General features: G+C 30.2%; 2 protein-coding genes and 1 pseudogene across 2 annotated transcripts; 1 reads left to right on the forward strand and 2 right to left on the reverse strand.

The window, feature by feature from the left end:
• Positions 1-228: 228 nt before the first annotated feature.
• Positions 229-1,976, reverse strand: LOC130827279 (putative homeobox-leucine zipper protein ATHB-51). Its single transcript, XM_057692946.1, has 2 exons — positions 1,631-1,976; positions 229-695 (listed from the first exon to the last, which is right to left on the reverse strand). Exons 1-2 carry the CDS (start codon positions 1,928-1,930, stop codon positions 417-419), a joined length of 579 nt encoding a protein of 192 aa, XP_057548929.1. The 5' UTR covers positions 1,931-1,976; the 3' UTR covers positions 229-416.
• A 6,810-nt stretch (positions 1,977-8,786) lies between these two features.
• Positions 8,787-12,438, reverse strand: LOC130827519 (F-box protein PP2-A15-like; annotated as a pseudogene).
• A 3,100-nt stretch (positions 12,439-15,538) lies between these two features.
• On the forward strand, positions 15,539-17,642 carry LOC130826762 (uncharacterized). The gene has a single exon (XM_057692335.1). The coding sequence runs from the start codon at positions 16,004-16,006 to the stop codon at positions 17,366-17,368; it is 1,365 nt and encodes a 454-aa protein (XP_057548318.1). The 5' UTR covers positions 15,539-16,003; the 3' UTR covers positions 17,369-17,642.
• Positions 17,643-18,670: the final 1,028 nt, after the last annotated feature.

Below are 18,670 nucleotides of genomic sequence, written 5' to 3' on the forward strand. Positions count from 1 at the left end.
AAAACATGAAAATATTGTAATCAAACCCCGTGTCCATCAAACCATCACAAGCATGCTAAATTGAAGAGTTCTTAGCAAACGAATTCTCTTAAAAAGAAAATACACCTTATTAATATAAATAGTTTATCAATTTTTTTTAAAGCTCAACTATAATATCACAAAAACCTCATAACTTTATAAGAAAGGCCTCAACCTATTCATTTCAAAACACCTCCAAAATACTTCTAGGCTCAATTAACATTACATATATTGCTAAATTTTCATAAACACAAATTCTTGTGAGAGACGTTGTCTTTGAGAGACTATTCTTAATTTGGCTGGCCCATAAAATAAAAGTAGGTAATCAGCTTTAATAGGCTGGCGTGAGAGACATCTCTTAAAGAAACGGTCCGACTTAAACTATATGTAGACAAAATTTATTTACTCCTATAATATTTAAACATAAAGTTATTATTTTGATCTAGAGCACCCCAATAAGATTCTGAGTCGTAAATGTTAAAGACAAAATGACCAGGGTCATTGTCAGGGTCGCGACCGACAGTGACTTGGGTCATGTTATGCATTTTATGACCTTCACAATTTTGGTTTGGTGCAGCAGCTGATGGGCTTTCTACTGTCTCCTCACATGAGACTTCTGTGCTGCATACTTGCTTCCTTGTGGCTTGTTCCTTTAGTATAGCCTTCAATCTCTGAACCTACATGCATGCTCAATCAAAATATTAGGTATCAATCTACTAATATTGTGTTCTCCCTAGTAGACCCGTCCACTTATTCAGATCAAATGTTCTGCTTGTTTTTTTTTACTATTTAACAATTACTTTTAATTTGTATTTTATTTTCAATTTATAAGTAAAAACATGGTCAAGTAGATCTTGTCTAATTCGTCTCATAAATTTTATAAATATTAAATTTTTATAACTTTTAACCGAATAAAATTAGAGATATTTAAGATTAAAATAGTTTGTCGATAAGTGTGTAAAATCAAATTGTGTATTTAATTCAAAAAGGAGGGTGGAGTGATTATTAATGGATCAGTCCACTTAAACAAACGGTTTAGCTCTATTATTCTTCTTGTTAGCTTCTATCAATTTTTAATGGCAAAGGCTAAAAAAACGTTGACGTTTAAAGATAGTAATATTTTTTTAAAAAAAATTATGAAAAACAAAAAAAAGATAAAAATACGTATTTTAACTGATATAGTCAATATTTATTACAATATTTTCTTATTTTAAATAATTAGCTGTCCTTTTTATTAAATAAACTGATTCGTTAAAAGCCCACATAATTAATTCTAAAAAATGATCGAATTAACCGTTTTAAAAAGGAAGCAACTATAGTGACGGACCTAGGTGTTCTTGGGTTTAAAAAAACATTAGAATATTTTTTTATGTTAATTATCTCTAAAAATTAATATTAATAAAAGTATGCATAGTAAATCAATCTATAATTTTTCATAAATAAAGAAATAATATATGAAAAATTATATATCACTTTTGTTTTAATTTTTTTTTTCCTAAATCTGGCGCAGTAGCTAACTAGGTCACGAGCTTTTAGCAGATCTCCGGCCCGGCCCGGCCCGGCCCGTTAAACAAGCTAAAGGAGAATTAAGTATAAGGTAACCCTAGCTAACCTCTTGTTGAAGATTTTGCTTCTCTTTAGAAACAACATCAAACTCAATTTTAAGAGCGTCATACAAATCCTCAAGTTTCTTAGCTTTCCACCTTGCTCTCCTATTTTGAAACCAAACAGCAACTTGTCTTGGTTGAAGCCCAAGATCTTTAGCAAGTTTCATCTTTCTATCTGGATTAAGTTTCCTTTCTTGTTGAAAACTTGTCTCCAATGAGTCTAATTGATTCGTCGATAACCGCCTTTTTATCTTCATCTCTTGCTCATCTCCATACCTCATTACCTTCATTTGATCCACCTCCATGCTTGGAATTTTACTTGATGATGCATTTATCTCTATTGGACCTTGTTGGTGCATTATTACCTCTAACCCTAATTAAAGAAAAAAAAATTACAAATTAATTATATTCAAATTTTGGGTTAACAATTATATTCTACAAATAACCCTAATTTTGTTGGTGGTGAGAATCAAATTCTTATCAAATATTAGAACAGCTCGTCTTGTATAAGACCGTCTTACCATGAGATGAGCCCATATAACTAACTCATTTTTTTATTAACCACTTAAGTAATCACTTTAACACACAAAATGTACATAATAACCCAGCCCAATAGAGATGGTCACACTAAAAATTGATGAAATTAGAGTATAAAACCTTTCATTATTGGGCTAATAAACTCATGATTTTCTCAATCGTAAAACTTTAATTTAGAGTTGTGCAAGATTTTTGATCGCAGATGGCCCTTAAATACATTGTTTCATTTTCTTGCTTATATTTATATTGTGAATGTTTTGAATTACCCTATTCTTTTCTTTTCAGTAAAGCTACACTTCCGTCTAATAGCACTCACCAAAAAGAAAGATGTGTAGTTATTAATAAAATCTATACATGGTAGTTTTTTTGAAAGGAAATATATATATTAGTTAACATAACACTTAATAAGAATTATTAAAATACTAGTATAAAAATCCTCCTAATGCAAAAATTTCTTAATATATTGATATTTGACATATTGGTTAAAAACTAAATTATAAATATCGATGAAAATATATAATTGTTATCATTTACAAAATTTTTAATTAAAGTGTAATAAATAATAATAATAATAATAATAATAATAATAATAATAATAATAATAATAATAATAATAATAATAATAATATAATAATAATAATAATAATAATAATAATAATAATAAGAAAAATTTACCTAGAATAATCCAACTTATTCGTGATTTTCTTATAATAATCTTACCTATTGATTAACCATGAATAATCCTAACTTCAAGGGGTATTTGCCTAGAGTAAACTTGGGTAACCCAATGACCTACTATAGTAGGTAATTAACCAAAAAAGTAAACTGAAAATTAATTTAAAATTAGAGAAAAATTTTGAAATTTTTTTAACATTTTTTTCGACATTTTATTTTAATTTATCTTTTTTTAAAAAAAAAATAAAATTTGCTATAATGAGTCATCTGGTCACCGGGTTTACTCTAGGAAAATACCCTTCAAAGTTGAGATTATTTATGGTTAATCAATAGATAGGATTATTGTGGGAAATTCATGAATAGATTGAATTATTGAAGATAATTTTTTCTAATAATAACAATAATAATAATAATAATAATAATAATTATTATTATTATTATTATTATTATTATTATTATTATTTGATAATACAAAATTGGTATGTACATGAAATAACTCACCAGGAAAACGATCAAACAAGAAAGAATTCTTTAGTAAGTTGCTGGAGGAGATCTGAGCTGAAGATTGAGAAAAAAAAGTAGGGTTCCTGTTGAAGATTTTTGTGTTATTATTGTTCCAATAATCCATTTTTGGCTTCTCTTTTTAAACTATCCCAAAACATTTGGGTAACTTATCATCAACTGCCTGATATATGTTCATTATATATGTAAGCTGCATTTGACAGAATATATAATTTTAAAAAATTATAAATTATGAAAGGGACTTAACTTCCATTTTTTTCGAAAAATGTTGGGTTAAGGTTAGAAAGTGAAAAGACTAATTGAAAAAGGACTATGATTGTTACTTATTATACCCCCACAATTTTGCTATATTTTCCTTTTTTTTTTCTAAGTTTGTTTTATATTTCTTCTGTTCTGAGATATACTCATATTCAATGGAAAAATGTCATTATCAGTAGCAAGTATAATAAAATGGAGAAAGCGAGTTTTATATACAATGACATGGGTGTTTAGCATTTTGTCGTTGGTTGTTTGTTTGTTTATTTAACCTGTTGGTTAATTGAGCCATTTAAGACGTTTGTTATATATGAAAATGATTAGTAAAAATGAATTTCTCAGTAATTAACCAAACTTATTTTGTTATCAGTTACGTCCCTTTAACCGAACTTTCAAGTAATTATCTAAATAAGTTATAATAAATTTACAAAGATCAAATAAAGACATGGTAATAAACCAAAGGTACTAGTAGAGGACTAGCTAAACGCTTATTTATATATGTATGTTGAATCAATTTCATTATCATATTTTCATGTATGTATATAATGTTAATTAATAGATTCCCCTACAGAATAATTTTTATCAATATATTGAACATTTTGATATTTATAAATACAATTAATATTCTTTTTCCAATCAAAATACATCCTAACTATCAATACTCAATGTAAAACAAAATATCATAGGGTTGTATTCTAAATCACAATTACTTTCTAGGTTCTACCGGTTTGATGAGAGTGTTATCATTCAATTATGATTCATTTCTAAAACACAATCATAATATATATGTTAACTATATATAATAATTAGGTTTTTTTGAAAGGATATATAATAATTAATTAATTGTGTGATGTGAACCACACATGTTTATTCATTTATTATATTCAAATTTTCTTTATTCATTTATTGGTAAATTATGTGACTTAAATTTCACAAATTGATTTCATCTTGTGACCCATCTTAAATAAAGGTTAAATTATATCACTGTATCAGATGGTCTCATCGTGAGATGACATACTTCATTCTTAGGTTAAATAGCCCAATAATAGAAACTTTTGAGGTCACAAATTGATTTCATGTTTGTTCGTTTATAGACTTCTTGTTTTGAGGTCGTTTCACCATGAGACGGTATCATAGAAGACGGGCTATTTTTACATAATTAATATAAATTACGAGAATATAGATTTTTTATTCTAAATTTTTAATTTAAAATCGTATCTTGTAGCTCTACGAAAATTGGGAAGGCATGTTTGAGAGCAATGAAAAGTCACCATCGGCCAACGGGTCCTCAAAATATGGTCTTGAATACAAGAGACAACATATGCAATTCCCTACTCACGCTATTCTCCCATTGCAAAACCAAATAAAACTCTATTAACAATAATATCAAAGCCTTAATATTTCTAATTGCTTTTTGCTTCATAGTCATGAGATACTAATTGTTATTAATCTACCATTCATCCTCCTTTTTTATTTGAGTTTAAACCGACAACAAGCGACAAACACTCACGAGCGAAATTACCACAACAGAGCCTTAATTCCAAAATGATTTTTGCATGATCATGATTCATGAGATGTTGGCTGTTATTAATCTAATGCTCACTCTCCTTTTTTTATCCGAGCTTGAATCGACAATAAGCTACATTACATATATTTAGTGACATTTAATTTAAATGTCACCACTTTAAATTTCTATGGTATATAGTGTATTTAGCGACATTTATTAGACTATTTAGTTGTATAATAAAAAATCATGCAAAAGCTTTCGGGACAAAGAATCTAATAGCATTTCTCATAGATGTCACTATAAACTATAATAATGGTTACATATATCACTAAAAGTCAAAATAAAATTTCACTATATCACTTTATATTAAACTTAAAATAAAAACCAATAATTATTATACTAAAAATATAAATCAGCGATATTATTTAGTGTCATTAATTCTTACTTACACCATTCCACTATACTTGCTCATTTGACTTTTTCCGCAATCTAATGTATTATTTTGAATGTTTATATATTGAATTATACTTATCTAAAAATTATAAAAACTTAATATTATAAAAGTATGCAATTAGACAATTCAAACAAGATCCCACTTGACTATATTTTTTCTTACATATTAACCGCATATATAAAATAATTTTGAACGATGGTGTCAAAAATCTTTATATAAAAAAAAATTTAATTTTAGTTGTAGTGGAAGAAATTCAGACAAAATTACAGTAGAGGACATTGGGTTAGAAGGGTTGTTGTTACTGTGTTAAGCACATACTGCATGAAATCTGCCATTTTTGTCACTGTTTGTTATACAAAAAGACAAATAAAGAATACGAAACAGTACATAGATTACTGGTTAATTTATCAATTTTTCATCAATCCCTAGGCATTTCTATACAGACAATACAGTGTTTTCCTTAACTCACTTGCAGTGTTAACAGGCACTGCCAGCAGCTGTCTATTTTAGGGTATTTCATTAGACTAAGTTAGATATTTTTTAAAATTAAATTTTATGTTAAAAATTATTTTTATTTAATTTTAAATTTATTTTAAAGTCAAGTTAAATCGAATTTGGTTACAAAGTTGGATAATGGGATATTAAATAAAACTATAATTAGTTGTTGGCCATTTGTTTTTCATTGGAGAGCAAGTTAGTCAAAATGTAGAAAGTCAACAAAATTATTAATAGTAGTTTATTTATTGACTTAATTTAAAAGTCATGAGTCAATCAAAAAATTGATGAAAAAGTCATGTATTACATTTGGTAGATAACTTTTTCGTTAGTTTATAAGTTGGCTTTAGCATTTGATTTTTTGTTCGTTTAACTATTAAAAAATGATGAATGACTTGTAAGCTAATTGTGTAATTGAAGAACTAAATTTTAGATTAAAAAATTAATAAGAGTAAAATTACATTAACTTATAATTTGTTTTAATAAAATGATAACAACCTAAAATTTTATTTTACAAATTATTATTATAACATGTAGCTTAAAAGTATAGGTGTTTAAAACAGACCTAATGATCCGATATCCATCCAACTTTATAACCGAATCCAATTTAATCCGACTTAAAAATAGATTTACATTTATATAGACACAAGACTCAATTTTGAACCGACTAAAAATACCTAACATGTAATCAGCCCAATAACTCAAATAAACACCTCTATTTATAAGACTATGGTCATGCCAAACAAACCCATAAACCAAAGAGACCCTATTTTATGGGTTGATTTTGGGTTTAAATTTGGGCATTATTATACTTTGCAGACCTTTTCATTTTCTCGCCACCCCTTATATATTGAACTTTTCAGAATGTCCCTGGTTACTTTTCAAACCTTCAATCTCTAACATCTTTCTAAAAACTCTCTACGAACACTCATTGAACTAAAATAAGCTTAAACTGAAAAGCGAATTACTGTGAAAAATTAAAATAATCACCAAAATGATTCGGTAAGCATCAATAATGATCGTTAATTTAAAAAAACGTGTGTTGAAATTTGATACATGTTCACTTTTTTTGATATAAATTCTAATAGAAAAATCACAGAATTGCAATGTTTACGGAATTAGAACCTAGACTTCAAGATCTTTCCAATTATATATTATATGCCCAATTCCGATAACCGAGCGAGAAATGACGATCGTTTAAAGTTTGTTTGTGCTGAAATTTGTTATATGTTCAATCTTTTGGGCATATCTTTTTATAGAAAAATCTTACTAATGCAAAGGTTTGTGTCATTGGAAATTAGACTTCGAGAACTTTCCAACGACATATTATATGCCCAATTTCGACAACCGAGCAAGAAATGACAACTATTTAAAGTTTGCAGCGATTTTTAACCTCTAGTCGTGCGCGACTGTGCCACAGTATGATCTCGTAAAACGCGCGACCGGATCGCGGTATGGTGGCGCAAAACGCATGACGCCACCGCGGTCCGGTCGCGCGTGTCTGGATGTTAGACATCGCTGTAAACTTTAAACGTTCGTCATCTCTTACTCGATTGTCAGAATCGGGCATATAATATGCCGTTGGAAATCTCTTGAAGTTTAAAATCTAACGTCGCAAATCTTGCATTAATACGATTTTTCTATAAGAAGTTATGCCCCAAAGATTGAACATATATCAAATTTCAGCACAAGCAAATTTTAAACGAACATCATTTTTCGCTCGGTTATTGGAATTGAGTATATAATATATCATTGGAAAGATCTTAAAGTCTAGGTTCAAATGCCACAAACGTTGCAGTAATGTGATTTTTCTATCAAAATTTTTGGCCAGAATAGTGATTATGTATCAAATTTCAACACAACACGTGTGATTGGATTCATTTTCCGATTTTAAAAAAATTGTTTTTTTAAAATTAATATTTTTTATTTTACTTTAATTATATTAAAAAATGTAGTTTAGTTATAATAATGGTTGATTTTATAATTAAAAATAAATTTAAGGATATTTTAGTAATTTTAATAAAAAAAAAAAAGGGAACTTTATGGATTGGGTTAAATTTAGGGGTACATTGCTTATTTAATTCAATGAATATGTGTCAGATATTCTGTTGCTTTTCTCAATTGCCCTAAGAAGGCTTATAAAATTACTGTAGAACTCCCCACAATTACAAATGCCCCCAAATTCATTAATTAGGAGTACTACTTAAAATTTATTGGGATGTGACATAGAATCTATTTATAGAACTAGTTACCAAGATTCATGCCATTGGTAATTGCTAGTTGCTAGTCGTCTATCTCTGAGTTATTATCCGATACTCCGATATTCACTCGATCTTATAATTGAATCTAATTTTAACCTAACTTAAAATGTAGATGAAAGGAAAATAAATAACAAGATTTAAGGGGTGTTTGATCATTCATGGAGAATTGCATCTTGTTTTAAATGGAACATGTACCATTCTTGAGAGAAATATGGAGTCAACTATCATTGTCCCTCCTCTAGTAAATAGTGATGGATATCTTTAGATTTGAGTGCTTTACGATTTTGCCCTTGAATACACTATTAACTTTTTATATACGCTTCCTTAAATACACTATTAACTTTTTATATACGCTTTTTCGTATCTTGAATTTGCAGTAATGTGATTCATATGAATATTGAAGAGCATATAAATTGTTGAAAAAATAAGACAGAAATTCGAATTATATAAATAGTAAAAAACGTGATTAATATATGTGGATGGAACTTTTTAGTTATTCAAAGGTACAGAGAAAATTAATCATGTACGAAAATGGTAAGAATCAAAACCTATCACATGACAAATGTACAGTCTTCAATACTACCATGTCTACCAATTGTCTCACAATCCTTCAAGTTCACTCAAAAAAAATCAGGAATGTGTAGTCATTAACAAAATATGCAACTTACACTATTTACATGCCCAAATGCATAAATAACAACATATTTTGGGCATTCTACATTCTATTTTGTAATTACAGAACCATATACAGATGGTATACATAAATAACCTCTATGTGATATTTCAGACAACTTACAGTTTATTATATACACACGATAATTGTTGATTATACGGCTAAATCGGAAGCAATCTTCTTCGATGTCTTATATCGCTTGATATGATCGAAACTGAATCTACGCAGAGCCCGCCTTTTGAATGCGTGCAATCAATCTGTTTCATCGAGAGCTTGATTCCTGTTGCTGACTCTGAATCTTTGACGGTAAATTCACCCACAATGTACTCTATCCAACACCCACGCTTGAGATTTTCTTTCATCTCGTCTGGTTCTGTATCATCCAAACAGCATTCAGTAGTCGCGTGCTGATTATCAGAAGTTGTAAATTCGAATCGAACTGGCTTTATATCCGACCATGTGTGTGTTCAAAGTTAGTCGTGTGACGCTTCAAGCTCTTGGAAAACTTTCCTAGATGTAGCCTAAAGGAGACGGTGTAGGTATCAGGAGGTAGAGGAAGTGTTACGACACCATCAACCTTGAACCACCATATTTGCTGCAAATAAGCCATCACCTGAAACCTGCGAAAACGTCAAAATGGTTAGACTCATACACGTAGCAGACCGAAAGACAAACCAGTAACAAAACAAAAATAATAAAATGCATTTTTTTTTGAATGAAAAAAAAAGTACAACTAAATTGGTGCTTGCAGAGAATCATGGGTTGACTTAGCGGTTGAAGGTTTTTCCTTTTACCCTTGTGACAAAAGTTCGATTTTCACCACCTACATGAAGAGTAATTCTCCCTTCCTAGGGCATCTAACCCACCTCGATTTCAGCTTATACAATACCCGCACTTCGGACTGGAGTACTGCCCGCTATAAAACCATTAATCAATAAACCAAAGAAAAAGAATAGGATTCACCAACCCTCTCAAAGATGTAAAAGAGGGTAAGTACTTGTTGGCAACTCGTGAAAATGCAGTTTTACTTGTATCAACAGTAGCTTAAGGATCAAGATTACAGAATACATAGCTTTTGAGTAGCGAGAAGCCGAGTATGACAAAAAACGAGCATTAGAGAATGGTACGCTTGTTAGTTGTTACAAGAGTATAAGTATTTCTGTCGAGTATTTAACAGAGGACAAAACCAACAAGTTTAGAAGGGGATAAGAGATCCTTAACATTAAAGGAAAGAAAAAGGCGCTATTATAGTATTATAATAAGAAATTGGTTGGCGAGGCATTTTTTTGACAAGATAAGCATAAAGACAAGAGAACATATGTAAACCAATGGTGGCCAACGAGAATACTACCTAAAATGCCAACTGTATAGGGATATAGCATTAAACTGGAAAAAGATTGTAAAGCACAATAAGCTCATTCCATGGAAACAAAGGGCAACTCCCCTGATGTAGAGTTCAACATATGGCTGAGAAAGTGAGCATGAAACCAAATGAAATATAAAAAGGGCGTCAAATGAATAATGTAATGGCCAAAAGGATTTTGGAAATGCTCAAGAGTATCCAGATTAAATAGTGACGTCACACATTCCACATAACTAAACTAATCAAAACGCCCAACCAAACTTCAAATGCACTCAGTCTACAAAGCTCAAAATACAAAATTTTCCAATTAATGACATCCTTGTTTAGTAATCCAGCCGGGGGACTCTTCAACCACGTCCTCCTTGATGGGTATAGGTTGCCAACTTCCTTCCCTCCACAGACCCTGATCATAGTTTTTTATGGGTGATATACACTGGGTACGATGATGATGATGATGACGACGACGACAACGATGTTTAATAATCTCTACAATTAGTAATCTCTACAATGCTCTTAAGCGCTCATTTTCAAAACGTAAGCAGACAAGCATATAAAAGAATGGATAGTTGACTAGTTTATAAGAAAGCAGAATTCCCAATTCTGTAGGACATGATAGAGTGTTAGAGTGTTACAAGTACAACAATGAAGGGGTGAGCGGCTCAATTCCTATATAGCAGTACATATGTCCAAGATAGCTCAAGCAGAACCATAAACTTATAGGCTGTTGAGCAAATTATAATCAATATTTTCCTATTAAAAAATACCTTGATATATTAACACAACTATCCTCTTGGCTAGATTTCAATGATGAGGTTATCTCCAGAGCCAGACTCTTAAGTAGGAGTACAACCAAGCATCATACTAGAGGGGGTTTGGCAAACGGCTAATAAATGATAGTTAATTTAAATGGCTAATTTGACAAACTAATTTTATCAACGGATTTGACAATTTAAACACACTAGTGTGGGCAGCTTGTTATAAATTAGCTAATTCATAACAAAAAGTTATTTGACCACCCAATCAAATTGTCCAACAAGCTATTTTACAAAATAGAAGATAAAAACAGATGTGACTTACTGGGATACATCTGTAAGCATCCAAGTCCAATATCTTCTATCATCAATCCCAGTGATCTCCATTGCTCTAGCCGATACGGAAAAGCACACATTCCCTGTCACTTTATCCACCTCTACTTGCTGCCTAACAATTACAATCCAAAATCAATTAAATCCAAACAAAGATAATTAAATTAAACCCACACAATGACACAAATTATTAGACACTTTCACCATGAGCATCGCCCTTTTCGATCCTACAGTAAAATGCAAATCCCTAAAACATATAATTCATCAAATAGAAAGTATCATCAAACAAACATACAGAATTTTGGAGCCAAATGAAAATTCTAGCAAGACAATGGAAAGCCCAAAACACAGAATTCTCAAAGAAAACGTAATTTATTGTCACAAACTCAAATTGAGGATTCCCAAAATGCTAAAAAAATATCAGATTAACCAGCCAATAAGCACAAGCAATCCCAATAAACCCAAGAAAACCCTTATCAACCCAAACAACAAAATAATCCTATAATTCAAGACCAAAAAATAAAACTGACCTTGTTGCCATCATCAAACGAGACGGATCTTGCAAAAAGAGCAAAAATAGCTTTCTTGGTAAGACCCTGGTAACGTTCCGGAGGTAGAATTTCAAGCAGATTTTGATAATTAGGGGGTAATTTTGATTCCCAAACGCCATCAGAAGAAGCAGCATCACGAAATGCACGATTAAGGCGTGCAAGATTGCATATTTCCGGCGGAGTCAATAGAGAAATGCACGGGCTACACATGCCTCCGGGATATCGCCAAGGCCAGGACCATTATCTAATCCTCCATTAGCATCGCCGTCTGATGAATTGGAGAGCGACGCGCCCATTTGAATTATATAGATGATGTAAATTGTAATTGATTTTGGGAAAAGGGAGAAATTAGGGTTCAGGTTTATTTTGGCGCCATTAAAGAAATGGGTTTAAGATACCGATACCAATAAGGCAATAAACGTATGATAATTAGGAGTGGAATTGCGGGAAATACATTCTATTAATTTACTGTATAATAGTAAAAAGTTAATTTAAGTGTAATCATGTCATTTATTTTTTTTATTGGTTAATATTAATAGAATTCGATTGATTTGCTTCTTTTAGACTTAATTAACTTATAAAAGAATCTTAATATATTTTTTCCATTAATTTTCAATGCCAAAAAACACCTTTTTACACTATTAGGATGTATGGCTAGAAAGTAGAAACTTGGTACTTGTCAAACACACTTAACCTCCTGACATCCATCTAAATAGTCACAACGCCATCATCGGACATCGTAATAATAACCTTCACATGAGACCAGGATAACTATAACGTCTATTGTTCACACGTGAGGATCGTACATTCACCTAGCAACTTGCCAAGGTACAACCATGACAATAACAGTCTACTAATCATAAGTATAAAGTCTTAAAATACCGAAAACACAAAAGATCTATGTAGGAAGAGAAATCCTTGTACGTTTGCAATTCATCCCACAAAGCTCACCTATATCCAACATGGTGTTGAGCCGGTTCATATAGTGTGTAACAACATCTAGAACACTTTCTTGACAACTGCGAAAAAGATGGTCAAAAGTATTCTATTGTTACATGCATGACAATTGTCATGAACGTAAACAAAGAAACCTCAAAAAAAGGAATCTCTCTAACACTGTATTATGCTAATACATTTATAGCAAACGACAAACAACAATGCCCGATAAACAACAATTTTCACCTCAGGCCCAAAAAGACACGTTGCAATCCTCAAAAGAGATCCATCAATTCAAAGGCAGAGCAAGAGGCTAAGTCATTATCATGACCGTTATAACATGGGCAAATCAGTAATATTGATAGGTAAAGTTTTTGAGACATTTAATGCACAGTCAATGCTATAAATACAAATTCCCGCATATTTTCCAAGGTACGTTATCATTAATATTACATGTATCCACAAAAGGCAAGCAATTATATTCTCTATACTTCATTAAATACTTAATAAAAAACCTCACGTCCATAAATAAGCCCTTATTAATCTCACACATATTGAGCAAAAAGCCATGACGCACTCAATCATGTGAGCTAGGCACCTTCATTAGTAACCTTGTTGTTGGTATCGGAGGAGGTCCTCCAAAGAACCCTTATCTCGTTTGTTCACTTATGTAGGACCATCGTTGAAGACGTTCTAAATAGCAACTTAAGAGCCCCACCAGCAATAGTCCATCACCATCGGGCAAACTGACACATATAGCTCCAATCACTTTATTTGATTAGTCCAGTCATTGACGAGAACAATAGAGTTATACACAACTAAAAATTATAAAGATTTAAAATTATAAAAATATACGATAAGACGAATAAAACAAGATTATATATGACAAAATTTTTGCCCATATAACAACAACAATATGAAAATACCTTAAAATGATAAATAATATAAAAGTTAAATTGAATGCAAATAAAGAAGAACAAAGAAAGTGTCATTTAAGGAAAATAACAAAAACATATTTTGAAACCCAAATTCAAATCCTATAAATATTTAAGCAAATGTTTCCCATTTTAGATCACTTTTTACAATTTTCACCATATTGTTCACATAGGATCGATCTGTAGTTTTTTTTTTATTTTTTTATTATTTTTATTTTTTTTATCTTGCTCGATACTAAAATTCCTATCATTATTAGCAATTATATCGTTTAAATTCATGGAATTATCTACCTTCTAACTCATTAAGTAGAAATTTATTTGTCATCCATCAAAATAGTTGGAACCCCTCACATTATCAGTAATTTTACTTTGAGTATAAAATGCTGATAAAGTTAGCGGTGTACATTTGTTAGAATTATAATATTAAACTAGAATAAGTAAAACATTGATATTGTCAACTGTTTTATATTAGAATATTTTAAACAATTGAAAATGTGAGTGAAAAATTAACGTTATTAATACTTGTGAAAAAACACTGACAACTAACGGTGACTCTATTTATTTTATCTTATCCATTTCTTTCAATCTTAAATGGATAGTATAATTTTAGATTATACGAATTACTTCAAGCAAAAAATCAAAAATTAATGTATTACAATACTTTCTTTGTTCTTGTGAATTTACAACATGAAGATTTAGCACAAAGATTAAGAAATGGCTAAGTCAATTAAATTGTGTGGATACAGCAACATCATTATATTACTCTGATATCATCAAGTGGATCCTATCTTGGGTAGAGTTTGAAAGTCTGTTATATACAACCTTACACTGATTATTTGTTAGTGATTATAAAAGACTATTTTCAATTGATCTTAATACCAAAGATTATTGCAACTTTATATACTTTATTTAATGAATTATTCATAATAATTTAAAATTATTATTATATGTTAAAGGGTGTTTGAAAAATAGTTAATTACTAATAGCCGAAAAATAAACTTATGTAAAATTTGTTCATATAGGTTAAGTTTGTCTATGTTAATAATGTCTAACAAGCTCCTCAAATGAGCTGAGATACTTAACAATATTAGTTGTAACCACATAAATCAGCTAACACTCTCCACCACCTAAAAACCCAATAAGTTGAGTGGTCAAACAAACAAACAACTCAATTAATCTTTAACTCTATCAAAATAAGAAATAAATTTAAACTGTGTAGTTACTAGTTAATGTAGATAATATTTTAAAAAGAACATAATGAAAAATTCTATTAAATTTTTTTTTTCCATGTGACTTTTATTTTTGGTAAATTTTGTAGGGTGAGCCTGAGTTTTTGGTGTTTCTATAAATATTTTTTAAAATTTACATGGTGACCTTAAGCTTTTAACTTTTTCATGTGGTAGATAAAATGTTAAGTTTTTGATTAAATTAAATACTTATTTTGACTGAATTTTAAAATTTATAGTCAATTATGGTGATTACGACGTTTTAAAAAATGTCATTATACCGGATAAAAGTAGCGAAAAGTTAAGAAAAAAAACTTCCCTTTGTCTACTACGTAAAAAAATTAAAAAGCCAAGGTCATCACTTGGACTAAAATAAAGCTTTGTCTAACACTTAAAAAAAACCTAAAATTTAAAATTAACACATAAATTTTCCCTTTATTTTGTTTATTTACAAGAATTGGTGCCGTATTCCTATGTTAAAAGTGTAGGCAAAAACCATATACTTTGACTAAGGTAAACTGAAAACAGTGGGGGCAGCAGAATTTTTAGAAACCAAATACCATGGGCAGTTTTCCAGTCTCCAAAACAAGCAACACAGCCTCTGAATTCCTCTCTCTGTTTTTTTGTCTCTTTCAAAGATATAATCTCCAACAATACCACTCAATATCACCATAATACTACCATTTTTCCTTCATATCCACTCCTCAAAAAAGTTTCTTGGTGTTCCAATTTACGCTCAAACAAAAAAACTACCTAATTAAATCTTATTTTCTCAACTATCCAAATATTTCATCAAACAATTCTTCCCTTTTAGCTCCTTTTTTAGAGTTTAGCCTTTTTTTTTTTATAATTGCCAAATTTCTTTCATATTTTCTTTGTATGTTGGTGTTATTCTAAGAAAAAATGTACTCAAATAATGGAGTTGGAATGCTTGGGTTAGAAATCCCCTTACACCAATCTACACAACCTCAAAATCCTCAACACCAACAAATGATTGCTTTAACCCAACAACAATATGAACAACACCACCAAACTCAACTTTCAATGAAACAACCCACCAACAATTTATCATACAATAACCAAAACAATCCAAACCCATATCATAAACCCAAAACCCAAATAACCCAATTGACAAATAGTGATGAAGATGAACCAAATTCTACAAATGATCAGGATCAAAACATCTCCATGGAAAGGAAGAGAAAAGGAAGCAATAACATTTCTCCATGGCAAAGGATGAAATGGACTGATAACATGGTAAGGTTATTGATCATGGCGGTTTATTATATAGGAGATGAAGCTGGGAATGAGATTGGATCCGAGAAGAAGAAACCGGGTTTGGGTTCGGGTGGGTTGTTACAGAAGAAAGGAAAATGGAAATCAGTGTCAAAAGCAATGATGGAGAAAGGGTTTTATGTATCTCCACAACAATGTGAAGATAAATTCAATGATTTGAATAAAAGATATAAAAGGGTTAATGATATTTTAGGTAAAGGAACTTCTTGTAAAGTTGTAGAGAATCAGAATTTGCTTGAATCCATGGATTTAAACCCTAAATTGAAAGAAGAAGTAAGAAAATTGCTGAATTCTAAGCATTTATTTTTTAGGGAAATGTGTGCTTATCATAATAGTTGTAGCCATGGATCTGCAAATCCTTCTTCAATTCCAAATCATCAACAAAATCACCAGAAACAAGAATCTTGTTCGCATTCAGCGGCGATTCCAGCGGCTTCAATTGAGCCAGAAAAAGTCGAATTAGGGTTACATAATCATGACGATGAAGACGAAGAAGACGACGATGATGAGCATGAAGATGATGAATTCGATGACGATGAAGATCAAGACGAATTAGTAGAAGGTAATCCAAGAAAACGAGCAAGAATTTCATATGAATTTCAAGAATTGAATGGGGAAATAATGGAGATTTTACAAAGTAGGAGTAAAACTTCAATGGAGAAGAAACAATGGATGATGATACAATTAGTAAAATTTGAAGAAAAAGGGTTGAAATTACAATTTGAAGCGTTAAAATTGGAAAAAGAAAGATTGAAATGGATTAGATTTAGTAGTAAAAAAGAAAGAGAAATGGAGAAGATGAAGATTGAAAATGAAAGAAAAAGACTTGAAAATGAAAGAATGATGCTTTTGCTTAAACAAAAGGAGATCGAGTTGGTTGATGAAAACCACCTTCAACACCAACACCAACACCAACACCAACACCAACCCCAACACCAACACCAACACCAACAATATCCCCCAACAAACTAATCATGAGTTGTCGACTTATCGGGGCGAATTCATGGTACTAATTTTAATTATAGGCGGGTAGAATACTGCTTTTCTGGTTTTCGGCTTTTATACTTACAATTTAGTATTAATAGGATTTTTTGATTACTAACTTCGACTATTAGCCTGGACTCTAAACAGATTCAAATCTAAATTTACAATGAATAGAGTAGTAGTTTTTCTATTTCTAAAATTTTGTTACATTTTACTTTTTACACTATTTAGTTACTGATTAAATCTGTTATATATATATATATATATATATATATTAAATAATCTTTATCTTGAACTAGATGTCTTATAGAAGTACTCTCCTTTCTTTATTTACACTACTCATCAATTATTTTCAATTTATACTTTACTCCTAATTTATAGAGTATAACATAGCTAAATGAAATTTATTTGATTCGTCTCAATATAAATCTTATCAATATTAATATTTTATAATTTTTGATAATGTACAAGAACAGATATATTAGTTTGCATAAATATAATACTTCTACTTAAGCTTTTATTTTATAAAAATTAAAGTCTTACATTTTTTAAAAAGTTAAATAAACAAGATTTTAAAAATCTTTTTTGTGAAAATGGACAATTACATTTTCAATTGCAAATTTTAAAATATTTTTTAAAATTATATGGTTAGTTAGGCGGAAAAAGAATAAAATTCGTATTACAAAGACGAAAGAATAAGACTTTCATTATTTTATGATTTTTTTACTTAATTTTTGCTTTATTCAAGAATAGTTAAGTTTATGCAAGTTAGTTATTAACAATTTAATATTAAAAGTAGCATCTATCATGGAAATTCATTTTCATCAATTAGTATATTAATTGTTGGACCAAAGTCCAACGTTTGGCTTATATGTAAATATTTATATCTCGTTATAATTAATTAAAGATGTATGTGTGCCCTACTTAACGTGATCTAATTAAAGCTAAAGGTTTTGGGCTTAAATGTATCAATAGAATGTGAGCCTTAAATGTGTAGAGACTTATTTTATGATTGGGTTCTGTGATGGGCTGAATACTAGTCACAAGTTATTATATGTATAGCATTTATGGTCCTTAGGTTATACATATTCCTTTTCTCTTGTCATCTCATTATCAGATAGAATCAATAGTGAGAACATTATGGGTCATCACTTTTGGGAATACGTATTAATCTAGAAGATCTAAACGCTCTCAACTTCAAGATTATCTACCATGTTGTAAATTAAGTATTCTTCAGTTTTGTCCTTTTAGTTTGTTCTTCTAATTCAACATAATCGATTGTGTCTGTCA

This window comes from Amaranthus tricolor, chromosome 11, assembly GCF_026212465.1.
Source record: "Amaranthus tricolor cultivar Red isolate AtriRed21 chromosome 11, ASM2621246v1, whole genome shotgun sequence".
Classification (NCBI taxonomy): domain Eukaryota; kingdom Viridiplantae; phylum Streptophyta; class Magnoliopsida; order Caryophyllales; family Amaranthaceae; genus Amaranthus; species Amaranthus tricolor.

Bases quoted from the DNA above. Each gene is read 5' to 3' on its own strand.
- LOC130827279 (XM_057692946.1), bottom strand. From the start codon at position 1,930: ATGGAGGTGGATCAAATGAAGGTAATGAGGTATGGAGATGAGCAAGAG. The intron at 696-1,630 runs GTTAGCTAGGGT...GCATGCATGTAG, and splicing joins AGCAAAATCTTCAACAAGAG to GTTCAGAGATTGAAGGCTAT.
- LOC130826762 (XM_057692335.1), top strand. From the start codon at position 16,004: ATGTACTCAAATAATGGAGTTGGAATGCTTGGGTTAGAAATCCCCTTA.